A 26,681-nucleotide genomic window follows, 5' to 3' on the forward strand; every position below is an offset into this window, starting at 1 on the left:
TTCAGTACACAACGCACATCATAAAATCAATTGGAACCCCACCATAAACCGGTTGAGATGTCAGATGTTCCGTAATCTTAGTCAGATATTGATTAATGACTTACGATGCCTGGACTACTTTGATCATTCCTCCTCTAATCCATGCGTTTCTGGGACTGTTTTTGTAGCCTAAAAGGGATAAATAAAAAAGTATGTAATCACACAAAACAAAAATACCAGGACCTAACATGTGTACCCTTAAGGGTGTGTCTTCAAAGGACGCTAGAATGAAGTATGTTAAAAGGGCTAAATAAAGTACGGAGTTATAAAGCATCATTATCCTCAAAGGAGATGCAAGTTTTACCACCAAAAACAACTTAAGAATCTAGAAATAGCTCAAATCTGCATCACTAGTTTATGTTGTTGAATAAATTAAAAATTATTGAAATTTTATGTTTGGAAACTGTTCGAAATCTGTTGTATCAAGGTCTCAGCAAAAAAGGAAAACTATTTAAAATTCGTCAATATTGTTTCCGTTAAAAATAACTTACACAACAAGTAAATGTACCAAACAATGATACCTTGTTGAAACTTCACATTTGTTGTTGTTATATTCACACGTGATACTCTCATATCAAAGTTTTAACGTTATTTAAAGGTATTATATTAATTTATATTTATCTTTAAAAAACCGTTTCGATTCCTAACAACAATAAAGAGACATTTATCCGGATACCGTGTACATTTTTGCACCTCTTGTTTGCCGGTATACCATATTTGCGCAAGTGTATTGTTTTCCGTATAGCAATACATGAATAATACGTTTCATTTTGTTACATCTGGTGATCCGTTTATTTGACAATCAGGAGAGTTTAAGATATCAGTTTGAGACCTGCAAATCGAATGCATTTGTAAAAATATACTTTTTAACTTTTTTTTTGGTCTTTTGGGAAATTTTGTTTGTGTTGTTTTAATACCCCTCTACAAAGGAATTTGTTTTGCATACACATGCCTAAATCAAAGAGCTGATAGCTCTGAGGTGGAAGAAGGTGAATGAAAGGTAACTTGAATTACAAAATGTACCATAAAAGCAGCCCCACTAACCCAGCCTGCTTTGTTCAATTATCGTTATGACGTATTTTTTTTCTTCAAACAAAAATGTGTCATAAGTACATGAATTTCCCATCCGTACAATCATTTTCTATGTTCAGTGGACTGTGAAAATTTGACTATACTTTTTCGGACCTTTTGGATTATAGCCCTTCATCTTTTATATAAGATTTGGATTTCAAATATTTTGGCCACGAGCATCACTGAAGAGACATGTTTTGTCGAAATGCGCATCTGGTGCAACAAAATTGGTACCGTTGATTTTATTACTACCACCGGGTCGATGCCTCTGCTGGTGGACTATTAGTCCCCGAGGGTATCACCAGCCCAGTAGCTAGTACTTCGGTACTGGCATGAAAATACGGATTGTTTGTGTTATTAAAATTTGCTGTTACAAAATATTATAAATTATTATAAATTAAGGAATGTATCTCCCTCATGCAAAGCTCTGATTCCTTTCACGAATTTGACTATACTTTTTGGACCTTTTGGATTATAGCTCTTCATCTTTTATATAAGATTTGGATTTCAAATATTTTGGCCACGAGCATCACTGAAGAGACATGTTTTGTCGAAATGCGCATCTGGTGCAACAAAATTGGTACCGTTGATTTTATTACTACCACTGGGTAGATGCCTCTGCTGGTGGACTATTAGTCCCCGAGGGTATCACCAGCCCAGTAGCCAGTACTTCGGTACTGGCATGAAAATACGGATTGTTTGTGTTATTAAAATTTGCTGTTACAAAATATTATAAATTATTATAAATTAAGGAATGTATCTCCCTCATGCAAAGCTCTGATTCCTTTCACGAATTTGACTATACTTTTTGGACCTTTTGGATTATAGCCCTTCATCTTTTATATAAGATTTGGATTTCAAATATTTTGGCCACGAGCATCACTGAAGAGACATGTTTTGTCGAAATGCGCATCTGGTGCAACAAAATTGGTACCGTTGATTTTATTAGGTAAAATCTTTAATTTGGCAGTAAAATTAGAAAGATCATATCATAAGGAACACATGTATACTAAGTTCAAGTTGATTGGATTTCAACTTCATCAAAATCTACCTCCGCAATAAACTTTAACCTGAAGCAGGACAGACCAGAAAACATAATGCCAATAAATGGGGCATAAACATAGAAAGACTTGTTACATACCTGTCAACTTTTGAAAGTTCCCATTTTGGGTTTTTAGTGCGTGACAACAATTTTAAAGGTTACAATTTTAAGTGAAGTATTTTGCACGATCTGGATTGTCTAGAAAGAGTTTTATATTTGTATGATGAACTTATATGCCTTTTTCTTTATTCTGTTTGCATGATTCTAGTTATTTAATCGATAGAAAAGATGAACATGTAGCTCTAAGCAAACCAGGGTTTATTTTCTTATAAAGAGAATGAACACAGTGCGACTGTACTATACGGACTACAGGACGAACTGACCAAGGGCGAACATGTAAACAGGACGAGTTGTCCCGATACCAAATGTACGCATGCGTACTACAAATATCAGTAAAATCATCCGGTTACAAGTAAACAAATTACGTTCATGTAGACGAGATGAAATCTAAAGATTGACATAAAGAAAAGGGTACATATTTTCGATAGTGATTGTTTTTCAATCCTAATTTACAAATTAAATGATTGAGATGCTTAATAATGTTAAAATCGGTGTGAGGAATCGGAAGTTGTAATACACAAAAATGAATGCGGCAGACGGAGGCTCTATGATTTTAAAGTCGGCGCCATTTGCCTTCAGAAGACTTGAAGTCTTCTTTAACCAAAAATGTAACCAACACAGTCATAGGTCACAACATTGTTTCCAATTTATACCTGTGTATATCATATCTATAAATTGTTTACCTGTCATTCTGTTTATAATCGATGGTTTATCAGTAGAATTTTTATATTTCAGGTGCATTATGGGATCTTCCTTAGGTCTATATCTGTTATATCCTGAAGCACTTCCGTCGGGTTGAAATTCGTTGTCAAGGAAAAATCCATGCTGAAATTAATATGGCAACCAAAAATAAACATATTACAGTATATGAAGCTTCTGAATAAATGGCTATGTCCATTTGAATGTAATACAAGGAAGAGGTTTAGCTACCTATAACATATATAATACCAGGATTAATTAACAATTTTCTTAATAAGGAAATACCTGTATCAAGTTTAGTTACAATAGTTGTATTCTGTTCGTTTTATGTGTATGAGTTTGCCATTTGATAAGGGACTTTCCGTTTTGCAATTTCTTTGGAGTTCGATATTTTCGTTAATTTACTCTTTTTTTTGTAAACATCAGGAGATATAACATGTATAAAATGATAGATTTTGATAACTAGGTACTTGGTTCAGTTTAACTTATAAGCAAATGCTACCTTAAAAGTAAAAACACAAAAATACTGAACTTCGAGGAAAATTCAAAAAGGAAAATCCAAAACCAAAAGGCAAAAGTCCAAACACATCAAAGGAATGGATAACAACTGTCATATTCCTGACTTGGTACAGGCATTTTCTAATGTAGAAAATGGTGGATTGAACCTGGTTTTATAGCTAGCTAAACCTCTCACTTGTATGACAGTCGCATCAAATTCCATTACATTGACAACGATGCATGAACAAAACAAACATACTCAAAGAGTAAAAATGTCAAAAATAGGGGAACAGCAGTAAATATTGTGTTATCATCTTAATATCACTATAAAAACTACAAATGTAACAAAGAAGCACAAAAAGGCATACATCAAATTTAACATACTCATTTTGCTTTTCTTATACGACTTAATTTATCTATGTAAAGTCTACTTAGTTACTTGTGATTGTTGTAGTTCTTTCAATAGGGAAACCCGTAATAACACATCGGTACCATAATTGTCCTTTCGTCATGAAAAAACGAGGTGAAAATATTTTCCATCCCTACCTGTCTATTTGAATGGGCAACATTGTTGTCAAATTCAGTAATAACTGTGTGTCTTGCTTCGTCTTTTAACATGTATCCTTTATCAGCTGAGGGTCCCGTTGGAATTCGTGGATATGTAAACCAATATCCTCGTCCCTGTGAAATATAAAAGTTGTTTATGAATGGTTGGAAGGCTGTTTCACGTCCAGTGACAAATTAAACGCATTCTCAAAAGGACAACATGGTAATGTGAAAGGAATATAAACTTTACTATGTACTACATCGACACGCTGAGCCAGATTTGTAACGTGCTATTTCACAAGGTATTAATCCTGTATTCCTACCAAGACACATTGTTCTTACTCCAAAACGACTTCTCCTAAATGCCACGTACTAAGCGGAGAAACAGCAAACACAGTTACAAAGTCTTTGGTTGACCTTACCGGGGCTCATACCTATAAACTCCAACACTCGAGGCGATGACAGAGATCATGAGAGTTGAAAAAGTGTGAAAACAACCCTCACACAGTCCCATAGTGCTTTACTAAATAAGTCATTACATTCTACATGTCAAAAGTACATTGATAGATTTAGATGTTCTTATACGGTCTGAGTAAACAGCGACCCAAAAGGCAACGTTCGCAGAATAATCATTTGCTTGAAACTGGCCTGAACAAACAATAAATTGTAATTGTAAATTTTAAGAATATTAATCTGATGAATACAAATATTTTGATGTTGAATTTGAACATTGTGGAATGTTGAAATCGAATGTCGAATGTTGAATGTTGAAATCGAATGTCGAATGTTGAATGTTGAAAAAACAAATGTTGAATATTGAATGTTAAAAAACGTATTTTTGAAATGGGAATGTTGAAAGTTGAATGTTGAATATAAACTAAACTACAGTGCTGATTAAGAAAACCTTTACCTCTCCCCCTGCTGCTACGTTGTTTGTGACGTTACTAAGAGGATTCGTAATCCAGAAGGTAGATGGTGATCTGTGAAAGAAGTAAAATGGCAGTTTTAAATTTTGACGTATTTCTTCCAGGAGAGGTTTAAGATATTTTTTAGATGTTGGGACTTTGTTACAGGGTAAAACATTTTGTCCAATATCAACAAATTTTTCTATATTACAGCACATGTTTTTTTTAAAATACGCACAGCTTGTTAAGGAATAATAGATGTTGAAATAATAAATTTGAAAAATTGCAGATTGTGATTTTTTTTTCTTAAGTGGCAACTTAAAAACTACCAAAGTTATTGTTGGAAGAAAAATGCATTTATGAGATAAATAAGATATTTACTTATCGGCTTTAATAAGTGTTCCTTTTTCCTGTCCGAGTCCTAAGTTTCCATTCAATACCGTTCTCTTTTCGCCACCATCTTCCAAGAAATAACCGTGACCCTTTGTCATGTAACATACATTATCTTCAACCTAAACACACAAACAAATGATCAAAATCGACCTTCATTTAAATGTACTAGTATTAGATCTATAAAATAGGTTACCCTAGATTAATTAGCATGAACTTTTCGGAATTGGTTCATAAATGCTCTTCACTTCATACTTTTCTCTCTCTCGCTACTCTAACTCTATTTGTGTGCCATTAATGAGCCTCTGGCAGTTGGAACGCTTGTCAAGCATTCACAATTTAAAGTCTAGTATTCATATTGAGTTTATTCACTAAATCAATAACTATTGTGATATTGGAGTATATTTAGAGTACTATATCTCACTTGACAATTGTTTCAACAGGACATTTTTTAGCATGATATTACTAATACATGAGCGCAAAGCACTTCGTTTAAAGGCCGTGTTTCAGCATTTTGAAGGTTTTATTATCGTAACACTTATTTATACTTTACGAAAAGGGGAAATAAGAAATGTACACGACTATATCTTACACTTGTTTCGTTGATTGGTTTCGTATGATTTTCTCAGTTTTGATGGACTTTCCATTTTCGACTTTAAATTGGCCGCTTCAGAATCTAATGCATCCTGGGTAATATTTTCAAAAGCGTACACCAAAGCGTTTTGATTGGTTTAAAACGTTATAAACAATGGAAATTCAACCAATGACGTATCGCTATTTTCACTTTGGGGTACGAACAATGAAATTACCCATGACGCTTTAGGTTCTGAAATGGCCAATTAGAGTTCAGTATTTTGTTTTACCTTGTATCGGTCATAACCAATAATCATACTTACAATAAGACCATGTGTTCCGTGTATAGTAACACATCTGCTGTTGGAATGATGTATAGAATTGTGTTTGATCCATGGCCGAGTAGCATCATCAGCATCAACATCTTCACACATATGGAAATGAATTGGGTATCTGCCTGTAAGTTTAAATAACAAACATAAAATTGATAAATATAAAGATAATGAGATGTAATATGAATGCCAATAATAAGATAATATTAATAGTACATATTTTACTGCATTTTTACAACAAGAATCTCTACAGTGATGCCCGAGTCCAAAATATTTGAACAGCTGATAAAATAATAAAAAAAAAGAATATTTCAAATTTCAGTGACTAAAATGAACGGATCTATCACAAATTGTTAACTTTCCATTTCTATGAAGCACCATTCCAATAACGCCTGTCTATAGAGCTGATATATCCTAATTATATTGTTATTCCAGTCGTTGAATTTCCTTTCTTGGCTTCATTGATAGAAGGGCGCTGTGGGAGAGCTTAAATAACCCAAAGTTCAAAGTGGTAAAGTTGAAGTCATTATTTCCAACATGTTTCGCAAGCCATCAATACTGTTCAACTGCGTGTTTTATTTTGCATTTCAACTATTCTTATTATTCAAAGCATGAACAATGAGTTTGTTGTAGACGAAACGCGTTTTTTGGTGTATACAATAATAACCCAGATAACTTTGATGAGTTATGTTTGAGTTCATTACATTCCTTCAGTGTATGTTAAATAACATTATTTATCAGATTTTAAAGTTGGTAAACAACTGTCGTCTGATCTTCGCTTTCAAGAAAATGTCCTGATTCGATTTTTCAAAAGTAGAAAACAGATGTTTCTGTAATGTTACTTGCTTAATACCTAGCTGTATAAAAAGAAATCAAAAACAGTGAAGAACAATCTATTCTGAGATTATTTTTACGTACCTAACACTTCTTGTTGACCAAGATCATTAAATTCTGCATTTTCAATATGAACACTTTTGAATCCTTTCAGTACCTAAATATAGAGTTAAATTTAATGGCATTTTCGGTATGAACGCTTTCTAATGTTTTCAGTACCTCAACATAGAGTTCAATGTTGACATTTTCAATACGAATAAATTTGAATCTTTTCAGTATATCAATATAGAGTTAAATATAATGGAATTTTCAATATTAATGCTTACGAATTCTTTTATTACTTGAATATAAATAAAGCTCTACAAATGTGAAGAAATAAAACAAAACGTCTGTTATTACATTTTTAGGGATGTGAATTTGAGCATGGATGCAATTTACAAACTTCCATTACAGAAAAGAAACTTGGGTCGTCTGGGGATCGGTTCTAACCCATCCTTCTACCATTCATTACGTATTGAAAACTAAAAGTGTGAAACAACACATTATTTAAGGCTAAATCTACAAAATAAATAAAGAAAGGAAAGTGTTGTCTGCAATAAGCGTAGGTGGAAAGAAACTTTCAAATTAGGTATTTTAATGTTACAGTATAGATGATATGTCAACAGCATGTTCCACACTTCTTACTCTACACCAACTTGATGAAGTAAAGAAAAATAGTTCCGGAACCTGAAATGATCAATGCACTGAGTTTGCACAAACAGGTACCTTTTCGTGGCGATATATAATTTAAGAAAATGCATATAATAATTCAGGAATATGACAGGTGAAGCTTTTGATTTTGCAATTTGATTAGGGGCGTTCCGTTTTGAATTATCCTCGGAGTTCGGTGTTTTTTGTATTTTTCTTTTCTGACTGTGAATGACATTTGTTTACACAGTGATATAATAACCTTAAGATTTCCACCATATGTAGTCGATCCTTCTGCATCTTCAGTGTCGAACAAAATGTTTCTGGTTAGTAGTCCGACTTCGCCTCTCATATCAACATTTTTGTAGATTTCTCCATAGTGAGTGAACTTCAATGGACCTGTAAAAGATAACCAATACATGATGCAATAATAAGAATAGCTTTGCCTCCCTCTCTTAATGCTCTTCGTCAACTATTAATGATAAATGAATGAAATATGAAAACCATTCAATGTTATTTTCCTCCATATCCATCTTCGTGAATTTATCAATGAAATGCACTTGACGTCAATCAAACCCCGGCGTCAATCATACAACCAAACAGCTATCGCAATGTCTTATACGCGTAAAAGAGTTCCATAAATTACTTCACTATTCTTAGCCATGATTCAGTTGAAATCCATTTTTTTTTAAATTTAATATTATTTTATAAAAAGAGAATATAAAAGACCCAGCCATATTATCAACCAATATCGAAAATATAGGATAACAATCAAAAGTAAATCATAACTTTACGCATCTGTTCACAAAGGTCTGGTCACGTGAGTTTTATTATTACAATAACTTACTTGACACCCGTATTTGTTTATCACTACAGGACGGGCAATCAATGAGAGTTTTGTCTTCTGCTTGCCTCCAGTCATAGTCGGTAGATGCAATTACGACAGTATCGCCTATACAATAAAATAACAGAAGATGAAAAACATTTCTTTCTCAATTGTCGAAAAATAGACAAAATTGAGGGGGAAAATGTAAAAAGTATGAAAATAATTCATATCGGTTTTCAATAAAAATATAATTGAAATTTTATGTATACATAATCTAACACCTCATGGTCAAATAAAAACAATTGTTTCTGTTATCATGTTTATAGAATAGGAAATAAAGAAACAAAACAAAAACAGTTTTGAAATCATCAATGTGAAACTATTTTAACTTGTTTGATATGAGTACTGAATTGAAATTAGAAAATAAGATAAGAGAAATGTTACATAAAAATAATTAGGACTAACTTAAGGTCAAAGGATATGGATGTTTACTACTTAAGATCACCGTAAGGCCATCAAAAATGAAGGAAAATAAGTGTATATCATGAAGTTAGCCACATGGATAACACAAAATGTGAGACAACTGCACAATTATTTTCTACTCAATTGTTATATAATTATGACTTTTGCTACCTGTTTCCCATGTGCTGACATCTTCTATAAAAGTCAAAATGGGTCTGTACTTCAAATCAACTGCTACCAAGACTTCAGCTTTAGACAATCTTTTCCTTTTCATATCAAATGTACTAGTCACAATGACGATGAATTCTGCAACAACCATTGAAGCTTCGGCAATCGTTTTGCCTTCTGACTTCAACGGTAGGTACACCTCTTTCGTCATGGAAGTTGAACCTGTAAATAGAATATGCTTCTTTTTATGTTTTTATCACAATAATCTTACTTAGAACACAACTTCAATCCTCGATATCTTGGTTCTCACTATCAAGAACGTGTACTCCATTTCTGACAAAGACAATGTTAGTCATACTAAGTAAACACATTTGGTTATCAGAATACCAGACATAGGATCACTTGTTTCCTTGAGCAAATTCATTGTTCTATCTTTTGTTGAAAGAAGAGTGTATAATCATCTTAAGCATCCCTGAACAGATTTATTGTTTCACATTTTGGTGTAGGCAGAACATACATGTAATTTGGAGACAGCTGTTATATGCTGTCCCTGTTGCTTAATCATATTCATATCTTTATGAATAAATAGATAAAAGAAGGTCTGGTATGATTGATAATGAGACAAAGTAAACTATACATATACTAGTACGTCACAGCACGGTCTTGGCTGACAAATGGGCCACGAAATAGCTAACGTAAAACCATTTATTTAATTTTACCTTTTGTTGTAAGAAGAGCATACATTGCAACCTCAGTGTCGTCCCTGAGCGGATTTGTTCCATCTGTTTGTCCAGCTAAAATCTCGATTGCTTCAAGTGCTCCAGTGATGTCACCTCTCCGAGGTAGGTCTTTGTGTATTGCAATACCAACTATGTTGCCATCGGGAATACCTGTATTTTACAATTTTACATACAAAATACAGTTTACACAAAAAAAAAATGAAATTTGGCCATATAATTATTTAGACCTAAATTATGCTAAATAAAGGCAACAGCAGTATACCGCTGTAAGAAACTCATAAATCCATTGAGAAAAAAACAAAGCCGGGTTACAAACTAAAACTGGAGGAAACGCATCAAATATAATAAGAGAACAACGACACAACAGGAACACAACATTAAAATGTAACACACACAGAAACGAAATATAATATAACAATGACCATTTTCTTCACTTGGTACCAGGACATTTAAAGAAAAAAATGGTGGATTGAATCTGGTTTTGTAACATGCCAAACCTCCCGCTTTTATGGCAATGTTAAATATAACATTAAAAGAACAACAATACAAATAAATGAGTGAACTCATAGGACAAAGAAACACACGCATAATAGCTTACAAAAGGTATCTGCAGGTTTAAAACTTAATACGTAAGACGTGCGTTTCGTCCACACAAGACTAACCAGTGATGGTCAGATGAAAAAAGTTTGAAAGCCAAAAAAGTACAAAGTTGAAGAGCACTGAGGACCAAACGTTCCAAAAATTAGTGCCCGATACGGCTATGGTTTTTCTGCCTGGGATAAGAACATCCTTATTATTTAGAATAATTTATACTTTTGCAGACATTATTTTTTTTTTAAATGACTATATAATAGATATACATTAATAACTGACGTGGTGACTAACTACAAATAAAAACGGATACATTACATAAAAACAACTTAGTCCAGCACATAAAAACACACAGCTGAGTTAGCCAAAGCATCAACGCACAAAGTGACGTCACATTTGAAATTCTAAAAAAAAACCAATCAATCCTAATACCTAATAATGATTCAACATTAAATTTGTAATACTGATATTAAATTTATAAATAACTATTACAAAATTCCAAAATAATATGTTTCTCTCATTCATATATCTAATTCGCAGATACATTTTACTGACGGATTTTTCATTGTGAGGTGTTATTAGTAATTATTATATATATAAAAAAAATAGCCATTGTCGAAAAGATTTTAAAAAAAATCGACCATGTTTAATTTGAAGTTTAAACTTCTAATATCGATTTTAAATTTTTGTGTTAAAATACAGTTTTGGAAATAAAAATTAGAAAATCACGTCAGGAATATAACTTTTATTTAGAGTACACTTTATGTGTATATTAGATCGTGAATATTGATGTTTAGGTATGATATTACAAATTCACATACATTATATTACATGTATTATGGACACTGCTCATTTGTCACGTATTCATCTTCATTTGAAACATGTTGAAAAACTGTAACACATTTATCTCTGAATATTAGTCAGGATTTACGCAACAAAAAGCTCTATATAATAAATCTTACCATCTAAGAAGTTTACAAATGAAATTATAAGTTCTGGATATTTTCTACGCTGGGTCAAAAAGTTGAAGACAGCCGAGTCAACTAGTTCTCCGGTAGTTGGGTTAATACTGTAAACAGCTAGTCCTCTTTCATTAGTATCTTCCTGTAAGAAGATTATTCAAATTAACTGATTGATTGATTGATGATAAGTATTGTTGTCTATTTTGTAGCACTCAGTTTTTATTGATGGAAGAAACCCGAATCAGTGTCCATAAAAATCAACCGATAGGATAATCGGCAACCCTCGGTTGACTTCGCTACTCTCCTATCTTATATTTACGGACGCCATCACGAGTTGGTTGACCGTTATGGAATAACCGTTTCACAAATGATATCGGATATGTTCCTTACGTCGTAACTATAATCCCCTTCCCTTTCATGAATTTGACCTCCCGAATTAGACTATTAACCGGATTTGTAATCACATAAGCAACACGACGGGTGCCGCATGTGGAGCAGGATCTGCTTACCCTTCCGGAGCACCTGAGATCACCCCTAGTTTTTGGTGGGGTTCGTGTTGTTTATTCTTTAGTTTTCTATGTTGTGTCATGTGTACTATTGTTTTTCTGTTTGTCTTTTTCATTTTTAGCCATGGCGTTATCAGTTTGTTTTAGATTTACGAGTTTGACTGTCCCTTTTGGTATCTTTCGTCCCTCTTTTATATGAGGTACGGAATCGGCCGAGTTGTGACGAATGACCGATAGGAGTCTCGCGCACCTGTCACGTGCTGGATTTTTTACTCACAACCTAATGATACGATATTTGAACAACTCAGACCAATTAGCCAAACATTCCCGTTTCTCTAGTCAGTGTACCTGAATGTTATCAAATTTTACTTACTATTTGGCTAGCAATAACTTCTGTCTCGGTGTTGAATTTTGGAGCTGTCTGCGCAAATTTTGTCCAGGAAAGTTTTGGTTTTCCGTGAATTTCGAGTGTTCCACCAGCAGTAACAAACAATGCTTTATCTCCGCCGGCACCAAGATTGTTTTCTTCAACATTTCCTGAAACAAACAATTCAAAAGTTTGCAAAATATGTGAACAATTAATTCATCGAAACGTTTCAAGAATTAAACCGGGTTAAATGCGGTGATATTGTTCAATGTCGTCAAAGTGAGCAGTGCAATTATCATTCGGTCTCATTTATGAATTTTCTAGTTACCAACTTAAATATTAAATAAAAAAAATACTTTTTGCTTCACTTTTGTTAATTTTGTAGAATGGTAACGTACGTTATTTTGTGAACGACAACAGATATCATTTCTTTTAATTTAAGCTAGAATGACAATAAGAATATGACATTCAATATAATAAATTAAATAACACATAGCTGAGAGGGTGTTTTAGCTTTTTCGCGGTTGACAATGTTTTCTCGTGGTAATAATCTGCTCTGTCATCCTCTCAGCTACGTGTAATTTATATATTTTCAGGTGACACTCTCAGATATATGTGTTATTCATTTTTAGTTTAGTTTTTTCAACGAAATCGACACAGTTTAAACGCGGACTGCGAAGAGGACATCAATATCAACTGTCTTACAAAATGAAATATTCCCATTACCGTTTGCTCAATATGAAGCAAATTATTTGTGTCCCTTTTATTTTAACAATACTTGGCTAATTGATAGATGAACTACATTGTTTATCGACTTATCAGAAAAGGAACTTACATAAATACATGTGTCATTTAAGTTTTTACATTCACTATAGAACAAATGTCATTACAACGAAATCAAATCAGCCTTTAAAGTCATAAGAAACCTTAGATTAAAAAAAAGATGCATATGTTTTTTTATAACTAAATGGATAGTTTTCATTATACAACTTATGTACATTTTCTTTTTTTTTCTGATGAAAATTCTTTAATTTGTCCACATTTAGATGAAGTTTACTTATTTTTAATTGCTTGCTTCCAGGAATCCATTCATCGAAATATTTTCCGTATGCATAGTGACCTAAGCGTAACCCTCCTCGTAAAAATCCGGTGTTCGTAAAACGCATGAATCTGTCATTAAAATAAACAATTATCTGATTGTACATGTTAAAAACGTGCTCAATACCCATGCTTTTTTTATATTTATTTACTATAAGGTGACAATCGGTAAACTTCGACTTCAAAACACGGCATTTAATGAGCAGCCATATTTGTTAAATCATAACAGACAGAGATAAAACAAAAATGACGATTATACCATATATTTGCGTAAACAAATATAAAATCGTGCACAGGGGACTAAGTTTATGATATATACATGCATTGGTTCAATAAATAGAAAAACATTATTTTTTACCACTCACTCGTTTCATACGACTATAATGTTCATTTAACGAATGATTGGTTGTTTGGTATTATATGCCACTTTCAGTAGTCATAGCTATATCGTGGCGTCTAGTTTTAATTGGTGAGGGAAGTCCGATTGCCCGGGCCCACGACCTTTGGTGTGATAACTAGTAATTCTTGTTAATTAGGATCCGAGTTTTACGCATCAATCATGTGACTGTGCGGTTAGTACTCACATACCCAAGTGTTGAGAGGATAGTGATACATTAAATAAAGTACTTTAAAAAACATTCAGCCACCAAGGCAAAAGTAAATGTACTAAGTAGATAAATACCATTTAACTCATCAAACCAAAATGTCTCTTCCTGGGGGTCCATTAAATAAGTAAAGCGTACATAGATACCAAACATAAGATAAATTAAAAGTACTAGAACAGTATATAATAACATAAATACATTTTGTGTACATACATTTCATCATTAATATCAAAGAACTTAAAAGGATATATTTCTCATTTCTTTTTTATATTTATAAAATAAAGCATATAACGTTCTTTTTATTACCAATGATTTTATTTATAACATTTAAAGATATCACTTACCATTTTGACTAAAAAGTTTATTTATCGGTAAAACGTCAATATTTAAGAGAGGTAATTAAAATGTGTAAGTATGATGTTTTTTGTCGTTTTCTTTGAAGTTACAGATCGTATTAACTTAGTCATCGTCAACGTGATTTTAATTTGTTTTTAAAATAAATAGTGGAATAATAACACCGCTCTTTATCGTGGGATATACTGATGGTTCCCTGTCTTTTGTCTGTTTGTTTCTAGCAACAAGAGGGATTTAGGTACCAGTGTGTTTCATTATAAGTAGAGAGCCTTTATCTTGGAACTGCTTCGAAACGTGCAGTGACTGAAATACTTTTTTCTTCATTGTTGCATCTTGTTATTGTACTTAAAAAAGTTGATCGGAAGGTGCAAAGACCTTGATGATAAGTATCAACTTCACAAATAATACAAGATGGTCTTGGTGTAAAGATTCTGCGTACTGACGTTGTTTATAATCTTAAAAACATGTTATATTGTTCTATCATAAATATTACTTTTACTTTTTAATCTGTTTTCAGTGATATCTATTTGACGTGGCTCGGTACTTATACATCCCGTCAAAGTGTTGCTTGAATTATCTTTCATTTTTGCTGGCGTGTTTTGTACGTGTGACTTTTTCTATTTCTTTGGTACATATGAAGTTACTGTATTTTTAAACATTCCGGCATTACGTTATTGTTCTGTTATAATTTTGAAAATACTTTGAACGACAAAATTATTTTATATATCTTCCTGTGTGACGTTTACATACTGACGTCAAACATGCGACTATTCACTAGTCACATGACTTCGAATGTGTCAATCCTTTATAGGTTGATTTAAAAATACATATATAAGTAAGCAATGAATGTTGTTGTTAAATTTGATAGATGCATTATATATTGTGCACTTTGTTAAATATTTGTTTGTGTTTGTGCTAATGGAGATTGTGACACGTTGATGACTGTTGTATCCCTATTTTTACAATTTTATCTTTTATGTCGGTTTTGTTCACGCATCGTTATGCATATACTGGAATTTGATGCTACTGTCATACAAGTGAGAGGTTGAGCGCTACAACCCCAGTTTCAATCTACTATTTTCTATATTCGAAAGTGCCTGTAGAAAGTCAGGAATATGACAGTTGTTGTCCATTAGTTTGATGTGTTTTATCATTTAATTTTGTCATTTGATTACGGACTTTCCGTTTTGAATTTTCCTCGGAGTTCAGTATTTTTGTGATTTTACATTTTGCTAACTGAGAATCCAATTGTCATATCAGTACTATTAAACGTGTAGGTGTAACAACTTGGATTATTCCCAACCTCAACATCCCCCACAACTACAACCCCATCCCTAATCTGCTTACCTAGAAAGGTGATGTGAGTGTTTGACAGAAATGGACAATCCTCTGACCCAATGTGTAGTTCTCCGTCAACTTGGACCCAATGTACCTTCAAGTGGACCTCAGTGTTTGGGTCCCAAACTAATTTACCAGTAGCTGTAATGATTATTGAGTATAACGTTGGTGGCTGTTCGTCTAGTAATATTGGTTGTGTGATTGTCAAGTTGTCATTTTCAGCTGGAGGCTGTAGTAAAATAATAAATACATATTATATAGTATGCATATATGAAGACATACTCTTTCAATCAGTTTAATTGAGGGGATTGAGATCTCAAAAAACAAGTCATGAGCCTCTGACCTTTGTTAGTATTGTATGATTTTTCTTTTTTTTTCTTTAATATATATCAATGAAGCACTGTGCTCCAAAACATTCCTGTAAACAGCCTAGATAGTGTCTGTTCGATTGGATCCCAAATCCCGTGTTATCTCCCATCATTATCGAAGTGGTCGTTTATTTTTTAGAAATAGACTAATAAAATAAAATCTAATAGCTAACGGTCAAAAAGGTAATAAAAGATTTAAATCGTTCGAGTAATATCACATTAATGTTTTATTTAACCACTTTAAAATGACAAAAACGAAATTTAAATCAAATATTTATCGCAAAGAAAACAAATGTTTAGATACCAGATTTTAACTGTAAAAATATTATCGTACTTTCACATGTACTTGTTTTTTTAATCAAATTAAATTTACATAATATCTTTTAAAATTTCCTTAATATTACATTTTATTTGGACGAGTCAGGTTGTTCAACATGGTAGTTCACAATGTAAACAATCCACAGGAACAATTTTTTTACTAAAAGCCGACCAGTCTTATTATATTTGGTCCTTAATGTCGAGTGTGATACGCAGAGAAGCAACAAATTACAGTTTCAAGTCTTCGATGCGACCCTGCAGGTTTCGACGCGGATCGAATCCATGATCTCGTGCACTCATGGCGAGCAAACCTAGGCGTTTGTCAATCTATCAAATTAAATGAAGAACATTAGTTTAAAACTTAGTTAAACGATGATTTTACGGAAATTTGGAAAGCACTAAACAAAAACAAAAAATATGAACTAATGCATTGGCTAGAGGTATTTGGGGAGGGTTGAGGTCTCATAAACATGTTTAACCCCGCCGCATTTTTGCGCCTGTCCCAAGTCAGAAGCCTGTGCAGGAATTTCTCGCTGCATTGAAGACCTGTTGGTGACCTTCTGCTGTTGTCTGCTCTATGGTCGGGTTGTTGTCTCTTTGACACATTCCCCATTTCCATTCTCAATTTCAATGCAAAGTTTATATGATACATGTAGTACTATATACATGTGGAATTACGTTTTTTCTTATTAATTCAGTTAGTTAGGCTGACTAAACATGTTGGTTTTTATATAGAGAATCCAAATAACACTAATCTTCTTTTTGAATGAGTTATCAGTGAATATTAAAAAATCGTCAAAATTAAAATGTTTCTAATGGTCCAACTCTTGTAATCTCAAACATATTTAGATGAATCTGTAGGAAAACTAGTCAGACCAATATCTCCTTAGATAATTTTACACCAGGACAATTAGCCTTTTCAGAATCTAAAGAATCATGGGTAGTTTCATTGTTCGTACCCCAAAATGAAAATAACGTCACGTCGTTGGTCGAATTTCCATTGTTTATTACAATTTTAACCAATCATGACATTTTGGTGTACACTTTTGAAAATATTACCCAGGATGCATTTGATTCTGAAACGGACAATTGTAATGGTTTTCAGTCGTTATTTACAACTTCGAGGTTGTATTTTCATAGTTATCACTATTAATTCATAATTTATTGCAACCGTAACTGACATTTTAAAACAATAAAGTGTGTTCTTTTTTTGTACTGTTACACCAATATCCTATGTTTATGGAGCGGGAAGTGTTTGCGCCTTTAAACTAGTTTAAGCCCGCCACATTATGTATTTGCCTGTTTTTCGTTCATTATTTGTACATATAAGGCCGTTAATTTTCTCGTCTAAACGGTTTTGCATTGGTCTTATAGGGACCTTTAATAGCTGACTATGCGGTTTAGGTTTTACTCATTGATGAAGGACACAAGGTGACTTATATATGTTATGTTCTGTAATTTGATTTATTGTGGAGAGTTGTTTCATCGGACATTATACCAGATCTTATTTCTTAATTGTATTTTTTTTTTTTCATTAAATGCTGCATACAATTATTCAAAAAAAATGTAAGTTCTTTTTTTGTTTTTTTGTGGCAACCATTCCGTCGCAATTCACAAAAATTAAGAAAATAGTATCAGATACATTTCTGAACTTTTCAAGTGTTCAACCCATAAACAGTTCGTATTATCTGTGAACTTTTGACAATCCAATAAAAAAAATCTAAATTTTAACAATTTTGGTCTATCAATTAAGGAAAGTGTTCCTTTTTGTTACTTCAATGCCAAACATATGGAAATTTTATTTAAAATGAGCAGCTTGTCCCTTTTGAATATATCTGACTATTAAAAGACATGGAAGTACGGCATGCAGTGCTAGCAATTTCCTTAAAATCAGTATATGATAAAGATATTGGTTAAAACAAGTATAAAAATGGACCTATAATAAGTACAGCTTCTAGTGTGTGCTCGACTGTAGTGACTCGGGACGAAAGTTTTTGGATTGTTTAGGATGTTTTGGACTTTTTGTAGACAGTAACTCAGATTTTAAATATTTGGTATGGTTATCAAATAATCCCTAAGAAAACGGCCATGTAATCACATTACCAAAACCCCCAAGAGAGGGCTCCAAACTGAATCAAATCGAAAAAATATTATATTGAAATTGGCCAATTATTATAATGTCGTTTATTGTAAAATGCAAGAATATTATTTAATTCTTGATGTAAGTATATTTACCGAGCCGCTCCACGTTCCAGCATGATCGCTCCATTTCAGTAAATTTGCATCAGATTCCGGACACTCTGCTGCACAGGTAGCAATCCAAATAAAATAGAAAAGGAACTTTAACTGTTCCATTTTGAAGGTGATTTTGCGTTATAACGAATTCGGGGTACTGGGTATCTTTTATATTATAGATAGTCATGAGGATCGTCACGGGTTTAATTTAAACCCATGTCTTCTTAAATGTGTTTGTTGAATAATACCATGTAAAATTATAATTAAGCTTCTTAATAAGTTTGAATTAATTTAAAATGCAAATTGTATTACTGTCTACTGTTTGTATTCAATGAAAACAAATTAAAGGTAGGTACTAAATCCTAAATGGTACCTCTAAAAGTTAATTGAATATATATCACCGATGGGCCATTGGCTATCCAAGTACCATGTTATAATTAAATCAACCATGAGATATTATTTTCTTAACGTTAAGTTATTGACGTACATGTTTTGATAAATAAATGAAACACGCAAATAATTGTTTAGAAGTCGTGATTTTGAAAAGTGCTGACCCTATCTTATGGTCATTTTAACGATTAAAAAAATAAGATTGTAAAGTTATTAAGGGTTCAATGTCAAAATTGTTTTTGTTTTGTAAAATTTATATTTCGTCATTTATATAACATCACAGTACCCGAATTGCACTCAGTATCAAATTTGCACCCAGTTTGTGTTACGGACATCTGGGATTCTTGGGGAGCTTCCATTTGATTTTTATGGGGGACGGGGGACAAGAATGAAAAATTGTGTGCTGGTTTTTTTTTAGTTGTAATCTCTTACTTTGCTTATTTACTTTACATTCTTTTCAGTCCTGACTTTTTACATTTTTTGTTTATTCTGAATTTTTTTTCATGTTACCTAAATTGTCATCCTGCCTCATTTTTTTAAAATTAAAACTCCTGTGCTTTATAGATTATCGTTGATTATCTCAACGAGATTGATTTTCTCGCTTGAGCTGGAACAGCGAAAGTGAGAAAAGCAATCGAGTTGAGATGACCAATGATAATCTGTTTATCGCTATTTTACCTATGACGACGTTGTCAATTTCAATGTTAATTTCGTTAGCAACGCCACGTGGCCTCCTTAGTTTTTAGCAATAATTTTTCCATCTCAAGCGAGAAGCATGATATGAAAATTATCACAAAAAAAGATCAAAGAAAAAATGCACAAAATAGCGATAAACGATATTATCAAATTTTATTCTCCCCTCCCCCACTACAATTCAAACCATAGATAAAGTACCAGTTGGATTTCAAAGTTTGCCTAGCTTTGTATTTAGCGTTATTATTTTAACTAATAAATTATCATAAATGCGTTATGTCCATTCAAGAATTAGCTTTTAATGCCACGATCTGTCTGCTATTAACCCTCAGATCATATATATAGATGTTAACGATCGTAACCTAGACATTATATAAATACATGCATATGCTTCTTTTAAACTGAGTTGTATACTGCTCGTATTGCTGTGTTATTGTTTTTTTCTAAATTGGTTAGAGGTATAAAGGGGGGGTTGAGATCTCACAAGAAAAGTTTAATTAACCCCACCACATTTTTGCGCCTGTCCTGCCAGGAGCCTATGCACGTCCTTTGTAAATTTTGTATGATTTTTAATTTTAGTTCATTTGTATATTTTGGAGTTTAGTTTGATGTCCTTAATCCATGACAATAAACTATAGTACATATTTATTTGTATTGGCCAGCTAAGTCACACCTCGGGTGCCGGATTGTTTTCGCTGTATTGAAGACCCATCGGTGGCCTTGTGCTGTTTTCTGCTCTTTAGCGCGAATTGTTATTTCTTTGACACATTTCACATTCTCATTCTCAATGTTATAGACACTATTTATTGCCGAAGATGGATTAGTAAAAGTGTTACGTGTTTTTTTGTTGTGTTTTCTTCTGTTGTTGTTTTGATCACGGACGTAAAATGCTGAGCTAAGCATAATTCAAATTTGTCGTGATTGCACTTCTTTTTTCTTTATATATGGGGATCTAAGTAGGTTTTACAGAGTAAAGAATTATTTGACAAGTATGTAAGAGTATAGAAAATTGGTCCAACACAGTAATGAATAGAAAAAATATACCACAATAGAAAAAAGAGAATAATGGGTACTTAAATATAGGGAAAAGGGAATAAAGACCATTTCAAATAAAAACGAAAACAGAAATGAAGACGCTCAAATATAAACAAATCTAAACATAGATCAGTCTATATCTACCGGGTATACTAACGTGTGGCAAATTATCATTGTGACATCTTCATTGGATAAATGCCATCATGTGAATCTGAAAACGATATCTACGACAGTTACACATCTCAGTTGTGATAAGATCGGTTGAATTTGAAGATTTAAATTCTAATGACAGATATTGCATATATAAAAAAGAAGATGTGGTACGATTGTCAATGAGACAACTGTCCACAAGAGACCAAAATGACACAGAAATTAACAACTATAGGTCACCGTATGGCCTACATCAATGAGCAAAGTCCATATAACATAGTCCACTATAAAAGGCCCCGTATAATGTCAAACAATTCAACTGAATTACAGGCTCCTGACTTGGGACAGGCACATACATAAATAATGTTGCGGGGTAAAACATGTTAGCGGAATCCAAACCTCTCCTTATCTGGGACAGTGGTATAACAGTACAACATACATTAAGGACCAACACGAAGTAAAACAACCAGATAGAATGATATGTGTTAAGGCATTGACCGCTGCGCATTTTGAATGAAAACTCTTCATACTAAAAATGTGTACACAGTCAACGTTTTTTGTATACATATACACAAAAGAGCGTTCCATTCTTTCACTATAGTGACTTAATTTCATTAGTTTGCTAAATAAGATTATGCATTTTTTTTTTCTTTCATTATGTTAATGTTGTTTTTGTCACAAATCGTATAAGTTGGCTTATATGGCAATAAAAAGTTTGATTTGATTTGTTTGTTAAGCTGCAACCAATAAACTTTAGTTCTAAAGTAAATCAAGCTTTTCGAAAGATCGTCCTTTTTTCTGTGTATTATTTGAGACGTTGTCACGGAGAACATCATTTGCCCCAACCCCCTCCCTCCGTCTGGATCCGCCACTGACACTGAACGTTCTGATTTGCTTTCAGCGTCCCAAACAGACAATCTCATAATAATGATCAGATGCAAAGGATGTTTAAAAGTGTTTACAGTGAATAAACACCAGAGCAACGCTATAACATCGACGTCAAATGCCAACTGTGGATAAATCCATGTGCCCCGGAAGGGTTTACAGTTTTGATCTATTAGTATAACATCTATGGTAAAATACTAGTCACTACAAATTATAGTTCAAAGTGTCTCCATTGTTTATTTTCATTGTTTTATGTAAACTGTATATTATGTATAATGTTTTAAGCCATTGGTCCATATGGGCGTAAAGTGCTTTTAAATAAAGAATTAAGAAATTATGTCAAACTATCTGTATTGATTATATAAACATTATTTTGTTTAAATACTTTTATACATGTATTTGTATTTATATGCAGGTATACTAGTAACCACTCAAGGTCTTTCATCTTGTCGACACTAGGGCTGGGCATATTTAGAAAAAAGGGTCATTTTTTTCGCAGACTGCGCTCATAATCTGAATTTATCACAGGAGTTTTGATTGATAGTTGAGTCTGAGAGAACTTGATTTATAAGCTGAAATTGGGTTTTGAACTAGGTTTTAATACAAGGGGTACTTAGAATATTCAATGTAAACTTTTGTTTTATGATAACGCTGGAATTAGTTGCTTAATAAAATTTAGTAAACTTAATTACATTGGTGTTTATAAAAGAGGGATTAGAAAAATCAACCTTAAACACGTGAAGATAGCATTGTTCATACAACGACAGTAGATTAACAATAGATCAAGTTAGATTTGACAATTGATCAACCGCGAGTAATGAACTTGTTTTGAACTACAATTAAAATCTACGTCAAAGATATTAGTCCGTTGAAGACTGTAATGTGACATTTATAGACGCCTGATGATGAAGATTGCTATTTATTCTTTTTTAATATTAAAAGTTTGTTGAATAGATTTTCAATTGTCTACATGTAAATATCACTCCACGTCTTTCGATTCAGTGAAAAAAAAGAGATCACAACGGAAATGTCCATAAAACTGTGGCAGGCACATCATCCAACTTTCCTATTCAGTTTTGACAGTGGCAAATCCAGGGCGGAGAAGCACCCCCTCCTCGTTCCTCATCCACCTTTAATTTTTATGCATGATTGACATGATTTTCCGGGAAAAAATCGATATTTTTCGTTCGCTTGAATATATTTCAATTTCATGAATTATCCCCCCCCCCCCTTTTCAATAATTATTGATCCGCTTCCTATCTAAACTCCTGATCTACTTCTGTAACAATATCATATTATTTATAGAAATCATATATACAAATATTTTGTTATAAAGATCTAAATTACTAGTATTGACAAATATTTATCAATATTGGAGGGGGTGAAATTGTAATGCCTTTGAAAGATGGGGTTATGAACTTATTATTAACGTTCTTCAAAGTAGGGCCGACTTGAAAAAAAATAACAGAAATTCTAGTGTTTCCTCCAAGGTTCTCAACCTTGAAACAATGACCAGTCCTTCAAATTACTTAACATATTTGACCAATTAAATACGATAACCAAGATCCGATATTGACATGAATAATCAATTTAATCATTTATGAATGGCAAAGTATTTTGACGCAGGATTTTTAGTTTCTTAATTATTTTTTTTTTGTGAACTCATTTTATACAAACATTCTTTTTTTTTTTTTTACATATTTTAGTATTCTAGAGCATTTTCAAAACGATTTACTTCCAGTATATAAAATACCCTTCAGGAGCCCCCATCACGATCATGATCAATTGGTTTTTCTCCAACATGGCGGATCATGTTTGTAGTGTTTAGGAAGCTGATCATTCTGTTTATCAGGCACGTATATCATACAATTTACAGTATCAAAATAAACCGGAACATTTGTAAAATAATAATTTCCAACAAACAATATTTACTGACAAAATTAAATGCACGTAAAAGGCTGACAACGCTTAAATGATTTTAATGACCCCTTTTCCCGACCGACTTTACAAGGTGACAAAGACCACAATAATCATAATTTTATCATAAGTAGGCCATTATGTAAACAATATGTTACCCGTTTTACTTTGTTTATTTACAATATATGCACGATTGATTAATCAGAAAGTAAGTCCTCACTGCATGCAAAAAATGTTAAAAATGAACATGATTATGTTGGCCTTGATCCGTCATGCTCTGTGAATCTCTATGTAAATACTTTGTATTTTATTGAGGGGCCATGTTGAGGGTAAACATCTATTTATAATTATTTACATATTAATTTAAAATACCATACTCGAGAAAGTTCGGATAAATTAATATGTATTGTGACAGAGTTAATTGTATGTAATAAATGAAAACAAACATTACTTATGGGATTTGTATTCTAATAACCAAGGAGGCACCTGTTGATAAGGGGGTATCTTTCTACATTTTAATTGTTTAAAAGTGTTTTAAATTGTTTGACATCGTGTATTTATTTGCCTTGTTTAAGTCATGTTAGTAAAAATAAAAATAAAAATAAATATATAAAAATAAAATACAAAATTATAAATACGAAGGAACGGTAGAAGTTGAAAAAAAAATGAGAAAAAAGTACAGGGAATAACGGAGAATAGTGGGCTTAATTTATAAAGAATAGAGGGAAACGATTTAAAAAAAATAAGAATACACAATTGGTATGAGTTTTAGGTCCTAATTCATTTCTGTATCATTTGCTTTTTAGGTCATTTTCACTATGCCCAATATTCTAATTTAATATCTTAATAAAACTTGTATATCTCTATTCCTTATTTTTAACCCTATTTCTCATTGTTCTCTTTTTTTTTCTTTTTTTTTCTTTAAATTTGGTCCATTATTCTCTATTGCATACACTCTTCCATCCTCTATATGATGCATGTAATATTTGCCACTGGACCTTACAAAATAATCCATTATCGTCGTCATCACGTTTACTAACAATTGCTAACTATATTGTTTTCTTATTTTTAGTTGATAAAGATGGACCAACAGAATGAAGAATCGAGTAAAGGAGATCATAGCATTGGTAATATTTTAAAAGAGAGTCAATTAAAGATCAGCAAGCTTACGACAATAGATATAAGAAGATGTGGTATGCGTGTCAATGAAACAACACTCCATCCAAGTCACAACGTATAAACGTTAACCATCATAGGTCAAAGTACCCTCTTCAATACGATTCCGTGGATTACACCGAACAGCAAGCTATAAAGTGCATAAAAATTACTAGTGTAAAACCAAAGAAACAAGAAAACGAACAGTCTAATCTGTATACAAAAAGATTTTTATGACTGTTGACTATTATGTGGCGATTTTTTTATCAATCATACCACATCTCCTCATTTTAGAATGGTACATTTAACTAGGTGGCCTACTTAGGTCGACCACTCGGCCACCTGCCCCTTCTAAATTATATACATATACTTAACTTGCCAAATGATAAATATATTTTTAACCGTCAAGTCATGGGGCCCAAAATTGCTGCAATTCAATCACATAAATGATTTCACGTGACAATAAAGAAAGTAAATGATTTAGATGTTTGGCTTGATTGGGGGATTAAAGTACATTTAAATAAAGTAATAAATATTGTCATAGGCGGCGAAACATTTAATTAATAGAATTATTCTATGTATGAATGACTATTCACCTTAGAGTGTTTTATATTTCAGATCAGAAATCGTTTAATTTATTTGCAGAAATGGCCGAACAATCTCAGAATATGCCACCAGAAAGTCCAGTTCTTATGTCGGATTTTAAATGGTGTGACTCAGCAACCGCTCTGATGTTGAAACTTTATCGTGAAAAGCAAATGAAATTCAATAATCCTCACGTGAAAAAGAAAGTGGTTTGGCGGGAAATAGCAGACGTAATGCAACAGAATGGATACGCTTTTGACGCAGATCGTTGTGAAAGAAAATTTTTGAACCTGAAAACTAGTTACAGGAATACAATTCAGCATAATTGCATGACTGGAAATATGTCTAGAACATGCGCATTCTTTTCCGAGTTACACGAGATTTTTCAGATGCAGATTGGTATTGACGATGGAAAGACACCAGTGAATCTCCAGCCATCGCCGATTCGTCTGATACCGAATGCCAATAACGTACAAGTGGTGCCAGTTTCTGAAGGAAAAGAAAGAAGTTCTTCTATAACCTCTCCACCTACCGATCACTCCGCATATCGATTTCCTACACAACGCCAACAAGGACCTCAACATTCACCCCTTCCTCAAACGAACTCTGAATCACCCTTTGATAAAAGATCGAATAATACACCAGCACATTCTGTACCAAATTCTAGTCCAAATAGTCAGTTCTATGTTTCTGCATCCATGCTATTAGAAGCTTCCGCACAACGAAATAGCTCTAGTGGCAACAAACAAATTTCACAAGGACAGAGTCTTGGACTACAGAAAGCATCAGACAATCATACCGAGAGGCGTCTATCCAGTCACCAATCATCTAGTTTTCAACAGAGAAATCCACCTCCTAGTCCCATACAAACCACGACAGCACCATTATCACACCCCACCGAAAACGGTCGCCATAATTATCAAAATACATCTGTTATTGACCTTTGTAATGACAGGAAACGTTCGAGTTCTGAAAATGAATCCAGACAAGAACGAATTAAAAAAAGCAAAAATAACGACTTACAAACATTATTGGCTAGTTTCGAAAAATACCGAGAGGAACAGAAAATACGTGAAGATGACCGAATGAGAATGATGAAAGAATTCCATGACGAGGAAATGAAGGTCACGAACCGGTTTCTGGACATTATTCAACAGTGTGTCCAGTATAATTCTGATGATTAAAATTTTGAATTGA

The 26,681-nt window shown here is 32.9% G+C and overlaps 2 protein-coding genes across 3 annotated transcripts in view; one reads left to right on the top strand and one right to left on the bottom strand.

Annotated features, from left to right (window-relative positions):
- LOC134695415 (cell migration-inducing and hyaluronan-binding protein-like) overlaps positions 1-18,817 on the bottom strand; it is a 33,164-nt gene extending 14,347 nt beyond the window's left edge. The window contains exons 1-15 of the mRNA XM_063556658.1: positions 18,675-18,817; positions 15,763-15,982; positions 12,365-12,528; positions 11,486-11,627; positions 9,912-10,082; positions 9,196-9,414; positions 8,584-8,688; positions 7,999-8,135; positions 7,134-7,206; positions 6,207-6,340; positions 5,302-5,432; positions 4,926-4,995; positions 4,016-4,150; positions 2,956-3,097; positions 105-168 (exon numbers count right to left, since the gene is read on the bottom strand). Of these exons, the coding sequence (XP_063412728.1) occupies positions 105-168; positions 2,956-3,097; positions 4,016-4,150; positions 4,926-4,995; positions 5,302-5,432; positions 6,207-6,340; positions 7,134-7,206; positions 7,999-8,135; positions 8,584-8,688; positions 9,196-9,414; positions 9,912-10,082; positions 11,486-11,627; positions 12,365-12,528; positions 15,763-15,982; positions 18,675-18,794 (2,027 nt within the window). The 5' untranslated portion in view covers positions 18,795-18,817. The remainder of the gene's footprint in view (positions 1-104; positions 169-2,955; positions 3,098-4,015; positions 4,151-4,925; positions 4,996-5,301; positions 5,433-6,206; positions 6,341-7,133; positions 7,207-7,998; positions 8,136-8,583; positions 8,689-9,195; positions 9,415-9,911; positions 10,083-11,485; positions 11,628-12,364; positions 12,529-15,762; positions 15,983-18,674) is intronic.
- Positions 18,818-23,580: 4,763 nt separating this feature from the next.
- On the top strand, positions 23,581-26,681 carry LOC134694576 (uncharacterized). 2 transcript variants are annotated; one of them, XM_063555591.1, is made up of 3 exons: positions 23,581-23,679; positions 24,817-24,871; positions 25,518-26,681. In XM_063555591.1, exons 2-3 carry the CDS (start codon positions 24,826-24,828, stop codon positions 26,666-26,668), a joined length of 1,197 nt encoding a protein of 398 aa, XP_063411661.1. In that variant the 5' UTR covers positions 23,581-23,679; positions 24,817-24,825; the 3' UTR covers positions 26,669-26,681. The 2 variants fall into 2 exon arrangements, with proteins under 2 accessions (XP_063411661.1, XP_063411662.1); XM_063555592.1 differs by having other exon boundaries at positions 25,545-26,681.

Source organism: Mytilus trossulus, chromosome 13 (assembly GCF_036588685.1).
Source record: "Mytilus trossulus isolate FHL-02 chromosome 13, PNRI_Mtr1.1.1.hap1, whole genome shotgun sequence".
Taxonomy (NCBI): domain Eukaryota; kingdom Metazoa; phylum Mollusca; class Bivalvia; order Mytilida; family Mytilidae; genus Mytilus; species Mytilus trossulus.

What these genes read in the sequence shown, in the direction of transcription:
- LOC134694576 (XM_063555591.1), top strand. Translation starts at nt 24,826, where the DNA reads ATGGACCAACAGAATGAAGAATCGAGTAAAGGAGATCATAGCATTG. An exon ending in TAAAGGAGATCATAGCATTG is followed by an intron (nt 24,872 to 25,517) that starts GTAATATTTTAA and finishes TTTATATTTCAG; the next exon opens with ATCAGAAATCGTTTAATTTA.